Here is a 17,513-nt window from a genome sequence, read left to right as displayed (position 1 = left end):
GAGTCTTCTCCAGCACCACAGTTCGAAAGCATCAATTCTTCCGCGCTCAGCTTTCTTTATGGTCCAACTCTCTCATCGTACCTAACTACTGGAAAAACCATAGCTTTGACTGTAAAACCGGTTAGTTACACAGCAATCACGCGCTCGGCCATTCACCATCTGGCCTCTAGGAGGCGCTGCCTGCCTGGTGCACCTGGACCGATACAGCCTCTGCAACCTCTCAGCTCAACCAACGCCCTCTGGGCCCTCCCGCGGCCCGGGAGCTGGGCACGAGACCTTGAACAAAACCCAGGCCTTGGTTTTGGGGAGGCACTGAGTCTCATTTGGTTGTCCACGGGATTGGTTATTATCATGTGGTCCTTGATAGGCCTGGGCGATCTGGAGATCAGAGAAAGCCCTTTTTGCATAATAAGGCATCTGGATGTCTTTAAAAACTGTTTACTGATTACAAAAGTGAGCATGTGTGTTTGTGAAATTATTTCAGTGCAACACCAAAGTCTACATCCCCGTCCATTGCGGGCCTTCCCCACCCTCTTCAGAGGTAAACATCACAGGTCCACGGCTAGCTGTATATATCTCCAGATTTTCTATTGAGCAAATGGAGTCTTGGAAGATACTGCCTGGATGGTGAAGCCTTTCTCCTGTTTAAGAGCTGGAGCAGGGTGGGTGAGGGCGAAAGTGGTGGGAAGTGGCTGGGTCTGGGTGGAACTGTGAGGGAGATGGGGAGGAAAGTCCATCTCTGAGCAGCTTGCAGGGTCCTAGGTTGGGAGGGGGCTTAATGGGGAATTGCAAAGGGCATGGGCCACCATTCTGGGCAGAGACCAGAGGTCCAATGAAAAGTGGGTGTCATGTTTAGCAGATCGAGAGCAGGCTGGAATGATGCTAGTTCTGTGTCCATTCCTTCTGCAGACTCTACTCCAGCCAGCAGCAACCCCCTCTTTTTTTTTTTTCTTAGACAAGTTTTTAAAAAAATTTATTTATTTTTGGCTGTGCTAGGTTGGCAGTTTTTCTCTAGTTGCAGCGAGTGGAGGCCACTCTCTAATTGTAGTGTGTGGGCTTCTCATTGCGATGGCTTCTCTTGTTGCTGAGCACGGGCTCCAGAGTGTGCTAGCTCCAGCAGCTGAGGCTTCTGGGCTCTAGAGCACAGGCTCAGTAGTTGTGGCTCACGGGCTTAGTTGCTCCATGGCATGTGGGATCTTCCTGGACCAGGGATTGAAACAGTGTCTCCAGCATTGGCAGGTAGATTCTTTACCAATGAGTCACCTGGGAGGTCCAGCCTGTACTTTTTAAAATTAATTTTTTGGAGTATAGTTGATTTACAATGTTGTGTTCATTTCTGCTGTATATAGCAAAGTGAAACAGTTATACATATCCATATATCCACTCTTCTAATTGCTATTCCTGCCGGGAGCCAGCTCACGAGAGTCCCACCCATGACAGAGTCATGAGGAGAAGACCTGACGAGCAGAGCAACTCAGGCCTCAGGGAATCTCGGAAGGCTGCCTCAGCGCTCACCTTAAAGATGACATCTCTCTTTCTGATGCTTGCTATAATAAACCTCTTCCTATTTTCTGTGACTTAGGCAAAAGGCCTTTCCTGATTCCCTTCTAAAATAGATCATTCTGAAACCTCAAATCAACAAGGCCCCTGAACGGTAGCACCCTAAATAAAATTATCTGGGATATAGAGTATGCTGATCTAAATTCCTTTTGCTAACATATTGGTTTGTTTAATAAATGTACCTGTGCCTTTGGAGCTAATGTGCATAACTGCTCCCTAGTAATAAAACAGCATTGAGAGCCGCATCACAGAAAGCCCCTATGGGCACAAAACCCTTCGCAGGAAAAAAGACTTGTTAGGAAATACAAAAAATATTGCTTTGTGAAACTGTTACTTAATCTATATTTACTCACTATGTTTTTACTCTTAACGTATTTAGCCTATATAATGAAAGCATAATAGTTAGAGATTTATATAAATAAAAGTTTAGCTTTAATACAAATAATAAGACAATTGTTGATTTAACTGATGATTCTTACTTAGAGCTGAATTTCAGCTTGCTGTTCTTTGACTTTATGGAACTACATTCTTTTCTGTTAAGCTCAAGGCATAGAGTAAATTACCAAAAACAGGTTTTACCTTAAAACTTCCTGTTGATGAATTCTTTCCTGATGTGCCCGATACAAAAGTGTTCTGACTGATCAACCCTTATCAATGGAGAGTCACAAGGTGTTAGCAGGCCACTAGGCCAGAAGATGATGTAAACAAAGTGAGGCTTTTTGTAACTAAAGACATGCAAACGGCTTCGATGAGGGTCGAAACTGCTGGCCCATTGAGCTAACTTGATAGGCCCATTAAGATATACCCATTAAGCTAAGTTGGTATGTCCCTTAAGCTAAGTTGGTATGTTCCTTGAGCTAAGTTGGTATGTCCCTTAAGCTGAATTGGTATGACTCTATACTTTACATTTGTTTCTATATACCATTAAAAATATAAAAGCTGTCTTAAAAACAATAAAGTTGGAAGACACTTGGAAACGCTGAGACTCGCTGTGTCTTCTCATCCGTATCGCCGACGCCGTCCATCCTGAGGGAACCCCTGGACCTGCTGGAGCTGGACTCCAGCATATTCCCATATAGGTCACTACAGAGTTCCCTGTGCTATGCAATAGATTTTTATTAGTTATCTATTGTAAACTAGATAGTAATGTATATGTCAACCCCAATCTCGAAATTTACCCCTCTCCCTTTCTCCCCCTTTCCTTTTGTAAACCGAAAGTTTGTTTTCTTTTCTTTGTTTTCTGGCCATGCTGGGTGGCATGCAGGATCTTAGTTCCCTGACCAGGGATTGAATCCATGCCTCCTGCAGTGGAAGAGCAGAAGCTTAACCACTGGACTACTGAGGAACTCTAATAAATTTGTTTTGTACATCTGTGACTCAATTTATGTTTTGTAAATAGCTTCATTTGCACCAATCTTTTTTTTTAAGATTCTGCATATAAGCAATATCATGTATTTGTCTTTCTCTGTCTGACTTCACTCAGGATGACAATCTCTAGGTTGATTTGATTCCTGTTTGGGGAACTAGGACACTGCATACTGTGTGGCATGGCCAAAAAAACAAAAACCCAAAAAACAAGTCTCCTGAGTGTATATATATGACTGATTCACTGCTGTACACTTGAAACTAACACAACATTGTAAATCAACTATGTTGTTGTTCAATCATCCACTCACGTCTGACTCTTTGCGACCCCATGGACAGCAGCACTCCAGGACTCTCTGTCCTTCACCATCTCCTGAAGTTTGCCCAAGTTCATGTCCGTTGCATTTGTGATGCCATCCAGCTACCTCATTCTCATCCTCCGATGCCCTCTTCTCCTCCTGCCTTCAATCTTTCCCAGCATCAGGGACTTTTCCAATGAATCAACTGTTCTCATTGGATGACCAAAATACTGGAGTTTCAACTTAAGCCATCAGTCCTTCCAATGAGTATTCAGGGTTAATTTCCCTTAAGATTGACTGGTTTGATCTCCTTGCTGTCTGAGGGACTCTCAGGAGTCTTCTCCAGGACCATAGTTTGAAGGCATCAATTCTTTGGCGCTCTGCCTTTTTTACGGTCCAGCTCTCACAACCGTACGTGACCACTGGGAAGACCATAGCCTTGACTATACAGACCTTTGTTGGCAGAGTAATGTCTCTGCTTTTCAGCACACTGTCTAGGTTTGTCATAGCTTTCCTGCCAAGAAGCAAACATCTTCTGATTTCATGGCTGCAGTCACCATCCGCGGTGATTTTACAGCCCAAGAAGAGGAAATCTGTCATTACTTTCACCTTTTCCCTCTCTATTTGTCATGAAGTAATGGGGCCGGATCCAATGATCTTAGTATTTTTAATATTGAATTTTAAGCCGGCTCTTTCACTCTCCTCCTTCACCCTCAACAAGAGGTTTTTCACTTCCTCTTTGCTTTCTGCCATTAGAGTGGTATCAACTATACTTAATAACAACAACAAAAAAACCTCTTTAGTTTCTTATTCCCCTGTTCTTTTCTTAGGTGCTATTGCTGGAGAAGGCAATGGCACCCCACTCCAGTACTCTTGCCTGGAAAATCCCAGGGACGGAGGAGCCTGGTAGGCTGCAGTCCATGGGGTTGCTAGGAGTCGGACACGACTGAGCGACTTCACTTTCACTTTTCACTTTCATGCATTGGAGAAGGAAATGGCAACCCACTCCAGTATTCTTACCTGGAGAATCCCAGGGACAGGGGAGCCTGGTGGGCTTCCATCTATGGGGTTGCACAGAGTCGGACACGACTGAAGCAACTTAGCAGCAGCAGCATTATTGTAGAGGGAGCTCAGCCCACCCTGCCATTAGTAGTCCCTCAGCCTCCTCTACCCAAGGTAACCTGAAGGCTTGGGGTTTGGAGCAAGTCCTTCGGGAACTCTCTGTTTTGATGCTATGGTAATAACGGCCATAGTCAAAATTCACTTACCATGGGCCAGGTACCCTTTGTTCTGAGAACAGCAGTTCTCAGAGGGGTTCAGAAACTTGGGGGCCACTGAGACCCTTCCAGGGGGGTCCATCAGACTGAACTATTTTATTTTTTAAATAAATATTTGGTACTACTTTAAAACATTATTTTTAGCCACACAGCCTGTGGGATCTTAGTTCCTTGACCAGGGATAGAAGCCATGCCCCCTGCATCGGAAGTAGAGCATCTTAACCACTGGACCACCGGGGAAGTCCCTGAACTATTTAAAAATATTTTTTCTTTGAACTATTTTTAATATTAATGTTAAGATGTGCTTTGCCTCTGTCACTTTTATTCTCTCATGTGTGTATGGTGGAGTTTCCAGGGGAGATTTGCTGTTGCAACAGGTGGGATGCAGAATCAGATGTGAGCATCCAGCTGTCTTCTGTTCACTGGACATGGAAGAGATGCAAAATTGGAAAACAATGTCTCTCTTTTAATGGAACATTTTTGTTTTGGAAAAGGTGGTTATTTTTCATTAAAAATTATTTGTTATCATGAGTAGATGGATTGTGATTTTAAAACCAACAAACAGTTTTTAAAATTAGCAGGTTTTTTTTTTTTGGTTTTAATCTACAAATGGCAAATATCAGTAGCTATAACTCATATAAGCAGATATATATGTATATGTATATATACATATACATATATATTATATATATATATAGGCCATGCTGCACATTTTATACACACACACACACACACACACACACAATTTTTTTCTTTTCGTGTTGTGGCATGTGGGATCTTAGTTCCCTGAACTGTTCTATGGCTCCTGCATTGGAAGCTTGGAATCTTAACCACTCGACCACCAGGGAAGTTCCCTCAAGCATATATTTTAAAGAATGGAAAGGGGTACTGAGACCAAAATGTTTGAAAACTGTGGATGTAGAAGAGTGGTCCAATCCAGCCCTCTGCCTGTTTTTATAAATAAAGTTTTATTGGAACGTAGTCACACCCACTCCTTTACATAAGGCTGCTTTCCTGGTGTAATGACGGAGCTGAAGAGTTGAGAGAGAGACCGTCTGGGCTACAAAGCTGAAAATATTTACTCTTTGATCCTTTAAGAGAAAGTTTGCTAGACTGATGTAGAATAATGCATTTAATCTTCATGAACAGCTCTGTTACTGTTTCTCTTTTACAGATGGGAAAATAGAGGTACAGAGAGGTTAAGTCATTTTCCTTAGGTCACACAGTCAGTGAGGCTGGGGCTGAGCTAAGCCCCTCAGGGTCAAATGACTGACCCCAAAGTTGAGGTGTGGTACATGTCTTTGGTTAATGTCCCCCTTCTTGGCCTCTGATTCTCCTTCATCTGGTACCCCCTTGTTCCTTGAAGACCATCTACCTCTCCTTATCTGCACATTCTACATGATTCTCTGAAGTCCTTTCTTGGGAGAACCAGGAGTTGCATTTTCAGACCAAAGGCCTTTCATGTCAACCTGAACAAGGGATGTGTGTGTGCTCAGTCACTACATCGTTTCCGACTCTTTTGCGACCCCATGGACTATAGCCCACCAGACTCCTCTGTCTATGGGATTTTCTAGGCAAGAATACTGGGTTGCCATTTCCTCCTCCTGGAGAAGGCAATGACACCCCACTCCAGTACTCTTGCTTGGAAAATCCCATGGACGGAGGAGCCTGGTAGGCTACAGTCCATGGGGTCGCTGAGTTGGACACAACTGAGTGACTTCATTTTCACTTTTCACTTTCATGCATTGGAGAAGGAAATGGCAACCCACTCCAGTTTTCTTGCCTGGAGAATCCCAAAGACGGCGGAGCCTGGTGGGCTGCCGTCTATGGGGTTGCACAGAGTCGGACACGACTGAAGCGACTTAGCAGCAGCAGTAGCAGCATTTCCTCCTCCAGGGGATATTCCTGATCCAGGGGTTGAACCTTCATCTCCTGCCTTGGCTTGTGGATTCTTTATTACTGAACTACCTGGGAAGCCCCTGAACAACGGGTATAATTGGCCTTTTGCTTACCTAAATCAACATAGCTCTCTGACCTCCTGATCTTATTAACAATGGTTTTTGGCTGTCGACTGTATTCACAAAAGCATTCACAGAATAGGCAGGGAGGTAAGATCCTGGGGATGGAAGGTGCTCTACCACCTTCATCATGCGGCCAGTTTCTAGAAGCCTAGAGTGGGAGGGTGCCAGCAGGTGCACTGTGGGCTGATGGACAGACCCACCAGATGGGCTGAGGGTGGACGGAGGACAGGCTATCAGTCCCTTCTTAAGAACCGCACCCCCACCTCTGATATGCTGCCCTCACCTTGAACTGGCCATGACCCTCTTCTGCTACCTACAGGCTGCTCTGAACCTTGACCTCTAGGACTCTCCGATGGCTGCGGTAATTCAGGGGCATCTCAGGAAAGTCTGTGAAATGGGATACAGCTTGGGGTGGAGCCCTTCAGAAGCAGCTTCTTGGGTGCTGGTGAGTGGGGTGGGAGTGCCAAAGGCCTCGGGTGGGGCTCCCCTCCCACTGGACTCAGGGGTCCTGAGCTAGGCTTCCAGGTACCTCCTGCAGGGTATGTCCAATAGGAATTTTGCGCTAATATTTGAGGCCTCACACATTTTCCTTGGGGTCTCACTGGCCGGATCACGCAGGAATATTATCCAGCAGACTGTGGAGCCGTGGGGAGGTGGTGGTGGGGGTGGTCTGAGGGTGGAGGCATGGGGTGGTGGTGGGGGGCTCTACTGCCCTTTTGTCCCCCATTCAGGACAACCGGGTAAAGACCCGGCCAGTGTCTCTGGCTTTAACTTTCTTGCAAAGAGTCCTGGCTGGAGAGCTATAGCTTTCTCATCCTTAACCACTTTCCAAGTGCCTCCTACCAAGGTCCCTGCAAAGAGACCTGGGGAGTACTTTGCAGAAGCTATAAAGAACACTCCAATCCAGAAGCCCTTTGATTCAACTTTTTTTATTTTTTTTTCTTTTTGAATGTCATGCAATAATTCACAGTCCCAAGCCCACAGTTTTCAAACAAGGTAGGAAAAAGGAAAAAAGAAGCAAAGGAAATCGGTGGTGGTGTTTTTTTTTCTTTTTTCTTTTGTTATTTCAAGCAGGACCAAATGTCAGAAAAAAATGCTTCTTTTCTCAATCATTAATTTTTTTGTCCTTTTTAAAATTGTTTATTTTTTTTAAATTGATTTCTGCAGGCAGTAATAGTAGGGTTTGGTATAACCAGCAAGCACTCCTGTGTGTGTCTGAGAACGTGTGTGGGGTATGAGTGTGTCTGGTGGAGGTCTGTGTGGGACGCTGGGTTTCCTCTTCGCTTCCGGCTTCTAGCCACACACATGGGCCACCAGCACGCGTTCACCAGGGAAAGGAAAGATTTCAATTGAGATGATAAAACTCATCAATAGAAGCAATTTTTTTTCTCCCCGTTTTTCTTTTAAAAATGTTTTTTTTTTTTTTGAAATTTCCATTTTCCCCAAGGTTCTCCAAAAATGGCTGAGTTAATTCGAATCCCTTGGCTGTGTGGTTTGTCTGCCCCCGAGGGCCCCCCGCCGTCGTCGTAGGGGGATCGGGGCTGGGTGGGGGGCGCCGTCGCTGCCCAGGAGGGTCTTTCCGGGACACCCTGGTGTGTCCCGGCCCTGGGGACTCCCTCCAGAGTCCGGGGTCGTCCGGCTGGTCCTCTCCTGGGCCCTCCCGGGCCTCCCCGCCCCCGTGTGCTGGGCAGGTGGCAGCGAGGTGGCCCCGCGGCCGGTGCGGCTCCTCCCCGAGGGGGGCGTGTGCGTGGGGTGCGTGGGGGGGCCGGGCGGGCGCCACCTCGCCCGGGCTTAGCACCAGTCATCGTCGTCGGTCTCGCTGTAGGCTTCGTGCAGGCCTTTCCGGGAGCCCGGCCCGCGGGGCCTGGCCAGTTCGTGGGCCGGGTAGTAGCCGTTCGGGAGTCGCCGGCCGTGCCTTGAAGGCGAGGCGCAGGCCGGGCCCGCGGCCCGGGGAGTCCTGGGCGAGCACGCGTGGCGCGCGGGGGGCGGCGCGTCGTAGGCGGCGGCCCGGGGCTCCTCCTCCTCCCCGCCGCCGCCGCCGCCCGGGCCGTCGGGCTCGTCGTAGTCGGAGCCCCGGTAGTAACCGTGGTGGTGCCGGGGGCCCGGGGGGCCCTCGGCCGCGTGCGCGCCTGACGCCGGCCATCGCGCCCCGCCGTGGCGACACGGCGCCCTGGGGGACTCGCTCCGGGCCGGGCCCGGGACCCGCCGCTCCATCGCGGGCGAGCGGCTGCTGCCGTGGCCTCCCGTGGGTGGCCGCTCCCCGGCCAGGGGCTCGGCTACGGGGCCCGGGTACCTCCGCGGGCCGCTGGGGGCCGTTCGGCCCGGCCGCGCCGCGGGCTGCTGCTGCTGCTGGGGACCCGAGCCGCCGGCCTTACGGATCACGGGGGAATAGGACACGTGCGGCCGGGGAGTGGAGGGGGTCTGGGGGAGCTGGCGGCGTCCCCGCCGCGGAGTGCTGGTACCAGATGTTGAGGGGGCTGGGCTTCCACTTACGGAACTACTGCCCTACACGAAAATTGAAACAAAGGAAATCAAAAAAAAAGATACAACAAAATCAACCAGAAGGAGACGGGAGGAGACACAAGAGGACGGGAGGGTGGGGAGCGAAGGAAAATCCAGAGGACAGGGGAGGAGGAGGGTGGGGGGGGACACACAGGACGTTCAAATGGAAAAAAAGGAAAAAAGCAACAGCCACAGGTGGGAGGAGGGGGAGGAGGGGAGGAGGGGGAGGGGGAGTGAGAGAGACAAGGAGGGTGAGGGGAAGTCGAAAACCAACACAACAAAGTGAAAAGAGAAATGAGAAATGGAGTTTTGTAAGTTTCGGGGTTAAAAATAGCAGAAGTTTCAAAAATTACTCACAGGCGTCCAGAGGACAGAAATCATAATTGAAACAAAAAACGGAAGCTGGGTTAAAGGAAAGCAAAAGGCAGAAGGTAGCCAGGGTGGGCGTGAGTCGTAAAGACCACTGCTGGCCAGAAACTCAAATGGTGATCCACAACCAAAGAGGAAGCAGCTGCGGGCGGCGGGGAGCGGGGTGGCAGGCGGGCACGGGGGCTGGGGTGCAGAGTGGGGAGCCAGAGTGGCGGGGGGCAGTGCCCACCCCTGCCCGAGCCCAACCCCCTGGCTTGGGGAGCCCCATGGTGGGCAGGTCGGAGATCACAGCGGTAGTGGTGAACCCCGCTCAGAGGGGCTGTGGGACGTGGTCCCCCCATCCTCTCCCGGTGGGTCCGGGTCCGCGGTGCCTCCTGCCACACCCACCTGCCGGTGCGCCACGTGCTCTCGGCCCTCACTGGGTGAGCGGGACCAGCGCTGGTCCCGGGCCCGGGGCCGGCTGTGCTCAGGCCGCTCCTGGGCATAGCGCTCCTTGTCCGGAGGCGCGGGGTGGTGGTGGTGGTGGTGGTGGTGGTGTGGCCGATGCTTCCGGTCCTTGGGCCGGCCCCGCTCCTGGTCTCTTTCCTTGGATGGCAGGTCCCCAGACTGGGTGGTCATGCTCAAGTCTGTCCCCAAGCCTGGAGCCGCATGGGGTCAGACAAGACATATGGCTGTAAGGAAAGGGTGGCGTGGGACGTGCACATGGGCGGCTTCCAGGCGGGACTGTGGGCCCTGCGAATACCTTCCCTTGGGCCAAGGATGGCCTGGTGGGTGTGTGTGTGTGGGGAGCTGGTCACCAGGTTGTGGGCAGCAGATGGCACATCTCAGTCTCCCTGCGTCCTGTCCAGGCCTTTCTGTGTCTTCTTATTCAGTGTCGACCCTGCTCTGTCTTCTCTCCCTATCTCCCCTATTCTGTCCCCTTCCACAGCCTCGGGTCCCTGGGCCCCGCAGGGCGACCCACCTGTGTCCACGTCCGTGTAGCGGCCCAAGGAGCGCTCGGAGGTGCGGTGGCTGCGGTCTCTGCGCCTCTGGTGGTGCCGTTGGTTCTCCTCGGGCGGCACCCTCTCCAAGGAGTAGTCGTCCAGGCGCCGGGCCTTGGGGCCCAGCACGGAGGCCGAGCGCTTCATGGGGCTGGTGTCTGAGATGGTCTGGGGTGGGGTGGGAACAGGCCGGCGGGCCGGGGTCAGTGGCTGGGACGGAGCAGTCCCGGGATGCCCCATCCGCCATCAGTGATGGGGGTGTGAGCATCCAGGGGTGGGATCTGGTGGGGGGAGCCCTGGGCCTCAGGCTCCAGGACTCCTCTGTCCCCTCCCCAGCTCCTCCTGGGTTCCGCCAGGAGGCCCCATTCTCTCCACCTCCTGCTGGGACAGGCAGGCCGGCTGAAGGGCAGAGCTCCCATCCGGAGTACAAACCTGGGAGCCCTGGGCCCTGGGCAGCCCGGCCTACTCTCCAAAGCAGGTGAGGAGCCTCAGCCTCTCCTCGCCGTCAGGCCTATAGGCCCAGGGCCAGGCACCCAGCACACAGTCCTCCTTGGCCAACCGGGACTGGACTTTCCTGCCCACCTGAGCCAGCTTCTATGGGAAGCCTTTGAGGGGCTGGCCTGGCATTTGAGACCCCCCGGGGGGACCTGCTCTCCTCATCCTTGGCCTGCAGCTTGGGGCCCTGTGTGTTCGCTGCACCCTTGGGTGGAACTGGGTTCCCTGTGGCTGGGAGAGGAGAGAAGGAGGACAGAGCAGACTTGCCCAGGGCCTGGCCAGTGGCACTGCCTGATACTGGAGTTTTAAGGGACACGGGGCTGTGGGACCAGAGGTTCATGGGTGGTGTCATGGGAAAGAGCCTCCAAGAAAGAGTGAGCCAGGCAGGGCTGGGGGTCAGGCTTCTTGGAATGATGGACGCCTGCCCGCCAGGCTTGGGGGGCTCTGAAGAGAGGGTGGGAGGCGGGGGGCAGGGTGGGGTCACCCCTCCAGGGCACACATGGGGCACACAGAGAACACAACACGTGAGGATGGGGCTCCACGGGGTATGGGGTGCGGTCTGCAAAGGAAGGGTGGGGTCCGAGGACCCGGAGAGATGACAGAACTCCCACGAGGGGGGGTGGGCGGGAAGAGGGGGCCGGAGCCCAGCTGGGCGGCGGGCAGGCGCAGTACATACACTGAGGTTATTCCCACGTGGCCGGCCCCTTCTCCTCTGTCACAGCCCCACGGGATGGTGCACACAGGAAAAACAGAAAGAAGGAAATAAATATAAAAGCCGAGAGGGAGAGGGAGAAGTGTGTGGGAGATGGAGGAGAATGCCAGGGTCGGGGAGAGAGAAGAACCTGAGGTGGGAAGGGAAGGGGGAGGGAGAGAGAGGTTAACGTCCCCGGTGCGTGGGCGACCCCAGGCCCGGCTGGCCTTCCTCCCATGGGGACGGAGCGCACAGATGGCAAAGGCACGAGACCGACAGATGGGGCGACGTGGCCGCAGGCGCCTGGCCCTGGACTCTGCCTCATGCAATGCACCCCAGCCCTGGCTCCGCTGACACTCAAAGCTTGGGGGGGTGGGTAGTGGTGTGGCCGTCAGCTGGCTTTTCCCCCTTTTCTCCTGGGGCCCAGAAGCTCAGTCCTGGTGGGGCTTTGGAAGGCCCCTTGGGATGGGACTGGACAGTCACATGCAGGCTGGGTGCTTCCCACCCGAGTTTCCAGCAGCCAGAGGCCACGCCCCTGGGCGACTCTGGCCCAGCCAGGCACAGCACAGCCCCGCCACCCCCCACCCCGTGCAGACGCCACGGCAGAGCACACTGGCAGCCTGCCACAGTCAGACATGCCGCCCTGCCTCTCAGGTTGGGTGGGCAGCCCAGCCATGCTTCTGGCCCCTCTGTCCTGGTGGGCCGGGGGCAGTGAGACTCCTGCCTCCACAACCAAGCCCTGCAGCTGGGTAAAGCAGCCACACACAGACACACGTCAGGCACACACACCTGCTTCTCCCCAGCGGCTCTCACAGAGACCAGACAGAGAGACGACTCCCAGGCCCCACCCCAGACATGCTACCAGGTCCTGGGACCTGCCAAGTTCCCCAGAGCATGTATGGTGTATGAGCACACCCATCCCCGTGTGCATGCGCCTCTGTGCGCATGCGTGCGTGCATGCTTGTATATTCTTGATTGCAGCTCTCACCGGGGCCTGACACATCCCCTCCCATCCCCCCTCCACATCCCCGATATGTGTCCTCCACATCCTCTGGCCTCAGCATCCCCAAACGGAGCAGAGACAAACCACGTGGTGGTGGCCATGGTGCCCTGCCCCAGAGGAACCTCGTCCTCTCTGTCCTCCGTCAGGGAGAAACTAAGAGGATCGGGGCCTCTGGGGGTTCCAGAGGTGTGGACCCTGCCTGCTGCAGCCAGGGGTGCAGAAGGCCCACCCAGCCCTGGGTCCCTTGGCTGCACAGGGAAGCTGGGACTCCAGAGGCTGAGTCCAGTCCCCAGGGTGGTGGGTGAAAGCTCTCACCTGGTTCTCAGCGGGCAGGCGGGGCATGGAGGCGGCCCGGGCCTGGCCTTCCATGGGGAGGTAGTGCTCACTGTCAGAGTAGCCATCTCTGCCCATCTCTCGCATCTCCACAGACTGCAGGGCAGATGGCAAGGCTGGGTGAGCCTCAGGGCCGTCTGGCCAGGGGACCCCAGGGTGGAGGGTTGGCCGGGTGTGTGCAGAGCTGCAGGTGAGGGGCCCAGACCCCTCCTTCTTGTCCTGCCCAGGCTGGGGAGCCAAGGAAGGCGGTGGGGCCATGGAGGTACCTGAGAGTTGGGCTGGCTATTGGGCATATCGGTGGGGGGGCCCCGCTCTGGGCTCCACGTGCCCGTCTTCTGGAACATCTCCTGGGCCCGCTGGGTCACCCAGGATGGGCTCTCTTTCATGCCACTTTCGTGAGCCATCCTGTGTGGGGCACAGAGACCAGGGTGATGGTGGGCCCTCTGGTGGCTTTTGCACCTGGCACCCAGTGCCCCTGTTCCCCTGCCTTCTGGCCAAGAGAGACACTCACAAGCCTCCTCCTGGGTCCAGCTGGGTGGAGGGGAGGGCATTCTGGCCAGGCCCCCCCTCCTGTGTTGGAGATGGGGGCTCCATGCGCTGAAACATGAGCGGTGTCCGGTTCTGGGGAGGCAGAGAGCAGCATGTGTACACAAGGCGGCCGGGGGGTGGAGGGGGAAGAGGGGACAGATGGAAGAGGGTGTCCCAGGCTGAGGCTTTGGTTTCAAGACTGCAGTGGGGAGGCTATGGAGGGTATGCTTAGCCCACCCCTGGGGTGAATTCCTAGAAGCCATTCTTGAAACGCACCCCCACCCTAAAACACACACACACACATTCAAGTCTGATCCACCAGCGAGTCCTCTAGACTCTTCCAAATCCATCCATAACCAGGTCACTTCTCACTGCTGCATGACCCCCATCCTGGTTTTCATCAGTTTTGGCCAGGACCACTGCCTCCTCCCAGGTTCCCGGCTCCAGCCCTTACCCTCCATGGCCACCAGAGAGCACCAGTGAACCCCTGCAAGAGATCACTTCCCACCTCTCCTGAGGCACCCTTGTGGCTCCCACTTCACTCTGAGCAAAAGTCAAAGGCCCACAAATCCTGAAAAATCTGTCTTGTCACCTCGCCACTCTGGTCTCCTTCCCCTGCCCCTCTTGCTCACTCTGTTCTGCCATATCGACTTCCCTGCTATTTCTCAAACTCATGGTCCTGCCTCAGGGCCTTTGCACTGGCTGTTCCCTCTGCCTGAAACACTCTTCCCCTAGGTATCTACTTGGCTCTCTCTCCTCTTCCTTCAAGTCTTTCCTGTGATGTCACTTCCTCAGCAATGCCTCCCAAACTACCCCTTTCAAATCACATTCCCTTGCTCACCCCCTGCTTTTTCTCATGACACTTTTTTTTTTTGCAGTGCTATATAATTTCATTATCTATCATTGCTGGCCTTCGGCCAACTGGAAAGTCTGCTCTGCAGGGATTCTGGTCTGTTTTGCTCACAGATGCATACCCACAGCTGAGAAAGGTGCCTGGCACACTATAGGTACCCAATAATTTTTTTAAAAATGTTTATTTGTTCTGCTTATTGGCTTATTTGGCTGCACTGGGTCTTAGTTGCAGCACGTGGGATCCCGTTTCCTGAGCAGGGATCGAACCTGGGCCCCTTGCATTGGGAGCGTGGAACCCTAGCCACTGGACCACCAGAGAAGTCCCTGCCCAATAAGTGTTGGTGGAGCAAATGAGTTACTCCAGGTTATGTCTCCTTGGCACTGCCCTCCTTCTTCAGTGACCTGTCCTGGAGCCTGACATCATCCCAATGTTCTGGTTGGTCCTCACGGTGACAAGGAAGACACTGTCTCCCACCCTGGGTGTCCCCAGAGTGATGGACATTGGAAGGGGCGGCTGTCAGGGCTGGAGCCATACCTGTTCCTCGCGCATGGCCTGCAGCTTCTTGGCCTTGCTCTGCCGGTAATACTCCATGATCATCATGGCCGCATAGATCTTCCCCACTGTCAGGTCCGTGGCTGGGGGCACAGGGTGAGCTCACCATGGGTGAGGGGCCCTGGATGCACCAGCCCCGCCATCCCTGGGCCTCCTCTTTCCTCCGCCCTCTCTGTCCCAGGCTGGGCCTGGCTCTTACACTTATGGGGGGTGACCAGCAGGTCCAGTGTCTTCTGGGACAGATTGGGCCAGATGGCCATCATCTCCTTCCGCAACTCGGCATCCATTTGTTGTTTGTCAGCTCCGCCTGCGAGTGGGAACAGAGAGGCATCAGCTGGCCTCTGGGGAAGCTGCAAAGTCATAGGCTCCTGCTGACCCAGGCTCTGGGGTGCTGGTTCCCAGGAGGTCTCCAGTGCCTTGTGGGCCTGACCCAGAGGAGTCCAGTCCCCAGCAGGGCCGGAGCCTTTGAAAGACTGTGTGGGAGACAGTCCAGCATCTAGAGGGACTGACCTGGTTCCCACTTATCAGCTGCGTGACATGGGTGTTAGTCTACTGTGCTGTGCTTCAGTTTGCCCATCTTTGAAATGAGGATGATGGCAATAGTACCTGTCTCAGTGAGTTGTCTGAAGATCAAAGTAGTTGATGTGCAGCATTAGAACTATGTCTGCTGTAGGGAGCCTGGGGTAAGCCTCAGGGAATAGTCCCGATAGAGGAGGTCTGTCCCTCAACCAAATTTCCCCTCCTATGAATGCTGACCTTGAAACTGGCTGACCCCTGGCCCCTCATCCCAGCCACGGTGATTCCTTGTCCCCCCTGCCTGAGTGCATGGGAGTGTAGCCCTTTCTGCCCTCCCTGGGATTGGCTGGGGCCATGAGATGAGTTCTTGCCAATGGGCTGTGAGTAGAGTGAGGTGCCACTTTGGGCATTTAATGGCCAATGCAGAACCCTCCTGAGTTCTCATTCCGTCACAGCAACTGGTAACATTGGGGACAGTGGTTGCCCACTCAGGCCTGGTCCTTAAGTGACTAATGAACAGAAGACCCTGCTGAGCCTGGAAGAAGTTCCCACATAATGCAAATGGGAAGTGAATCTTTGTTGGTTCAAGACCTTGGGGCTGTTTGTTACGGCGGTACATTCTCATTCATCCTGACTGATACATCAGCCTGGACCCTGTTTCGACTCTTGTTTCACAGCCCCCAACACTAGGCACCGGGGTGCTGTCCTAACATTTACCAGCAGTTAGGGACATTGATGACAGAGCTAGAGAAAGGGTCTGAGGGCTTTCTGCTGGGCCAAGTATTAACCCTGTGGTTGCTGGATTATGGGAGGAGGTCCAGGAGATCTGGGGGAAGGGCAGGGGCCGGCTATCAGCCAGTTGAGTAGTATTTCAATGTTTTAACAACCATCCATGGGGGCCTGCTGACTGAATAGCTGACCCACCAAGGCAGCCCCAAGAACGCCTTTTGCGTGCACTCCTTATCCACCTCTTGTCGCCCACCATCTACTCTCATGGCCCTTCTTTCTCCCACTCCATTTTCGAGATCCAGCCTAGGACTGTCTTTGGACCTCCTGTGCAGTTTCTCCTTCTCAGCAGATGCGGGTCAAAGCACAGACATCTGCCAGGCACTCTGTGCTTTCACTCATCTTCCCTTGTGTGACTCCAGAGACAGATGTCTTTTATTTTGAGAAAAGTTCTTTCAGACAGGTCTTTTGTCAAGCCAAGCACAGATCCCGTTCCACAGTGAGGATTTGGAGGCAGCAGGGAGCTGAACTGCCTGGACCAGTGTAGTGGCCTCTGCCCAAGTCTTCCCACACCCACCAGAGGGCGCTCGTGAACACCTGAGGGCAGTCGCCTCTGCCCAGGTCCACCTCCCATAGCCACCAGAGGGCGCCCACTAACACCTGCATCAGTCACGTGTGTCCTGCGCTCAGAGCCCTTCAAGGCTCTCACCTCACCCAGGGTGATCTCCCCAAGTCCACAAGACCCTGAACCATCTGCTCTCATCTCCTCTACTTTCCCCTTTGCTCACTCTGTTCCAGCCACACCAACCTCCTCAATGCTCCGCAACCACGCCAAGCGTTGTCCTGCCTCAAGGTCTTTGCATAGGCTGTTTCCTCTGCCAGGATGGTTCTTTCTATAGGTATTGGTGTGGTTCCCTCCCTCATCCACTTCAGGTCCCTGCCTCTCCCTGCCCAAATCCTTTATCAAACAGGTCTTCTAGCTGCCTCCCAACCTAAAACAGCACCCCCCTCTTCTATGCCTTTTTCTGGCTTTATTTTTCCACTCTGTATTTATTACGTCATGCTGTTGCTCACCACCTCACTTCTGGTGTCTGCGGGGTCTAAAGGTGCAGAGATCACTGGGGCCAAGCTGTGTGGGGGTGGGGCTGATGGGTGGGCCTGGACTCAGGTTGTGGGAGACCCTTCAAGTAATCATCTGTTTTGTAGCTGGTCTTTCAACACCCTTGACACCAACCTATAACAGTTCTTCTTTCCTCGAGGAAAGCAGTTGGAATTAATAGCTATATCTTCCATCCACTGTAGCTAAGTGAGGTGCCTGGGGCCTCTTTGGTTCCTTTTCAGAGACATGGGAAGGGAAAGAAGAGAACGTGACATTTCTGTGAAAAGTCACTTTTGCCCAACAGCTTACATATTTCCTGTTTCAGCTGGAGAAAAGGAAGCCAC

General features: G+C 53.4%; 1 protein-coding gene and 1 long non-coding RNA gene across 4 annotated transcripts in view; one reads left to right on the top strand and one right to left on the bottom strand.

Moving 5' to 3' along the window:
- Positions 1–476: 476 nt before the first annotated feature.
- On the top strand, positions 477–2,941 carry LOC145508601 (uncharacterized). The gene is made up of 2 exons (XR_014055464.1): positions 477–662; positions 1,350–2,941. It is a non-coding gene; the product is annotated as an uncharacterized LOC145508601 (long non-coding RNA).
- A 4,494-nt stretch (positions 2,942–7,435) lies between these two features.
- CACNA1A (calcium voltage-gated channel subunit alpha1 A) overlaps positions 7,436–17,513 on the bottom strand; it is a 250,656-nt gene continuing 240,578 nt past the window's right edge. For all 3 annotated transcript variants that reach the window (XM_081495595.1, XM_081495594.1, XM_081495593.1), the window contains 9 exons: positions 15,028–15,135; positions 14,811–14,911; positions 13,407–13,516; positions 13,162–13,300; positions 12,878–12,991; positions 11,545–11,580; positions 10,355–10,541; positions 9,781–10,031; positions 7,436–9,027 (listed from right to left, as the gene is read on the bottom strand). In XM_081495595.1, the coding sequence (XP_081351721.1) occupies positions 8,314–9,027; positions 9,781–10,031; positions 10,355–10,541; positions 11,545–11,580; positions 12,878–12,991; positions 13,162–13,300; positions 13,407–13,516; positions 14,811–14,911; positions 15,028–15,135 (1,760 nt within the window). In that variant the 3' untranslated portion in view covers positions 7,436–8,313. The remainder of the gene's footprint in view (positions 9,028–9,780; positions 10,032–10,354; positions 10,542–11,544; positions 11,581–12,877; positions 12,992–13,161; positions 13,301–13,406; positions 13,517–14,810; positions 14,912–15,027; positions 15,136–17,513) is intronic.

The sequence above is a fragment of the Giraffa tippelskirchi genome, chromosome 6 (genome assembly GCF_054371585.1).
Source record: "Giraffa tippelskirchi isolate mGirTip1 chromosome 6, T2T-mGirTip1v1.2.pri, whole genome shotgun sequence".
Classification (NCBI taxonomy): domain Eukaryota; kingdom Metazoa; phylum Chordata; class Mammalia; order Artiodactyla; family Giraffidae; genus Giraffa; species Giraffa tippelskirchi.
Note: the sequence above shows the minus strand (reverse complement) of the source record. Positions and strands in the feature narration are given on the sequence as shown.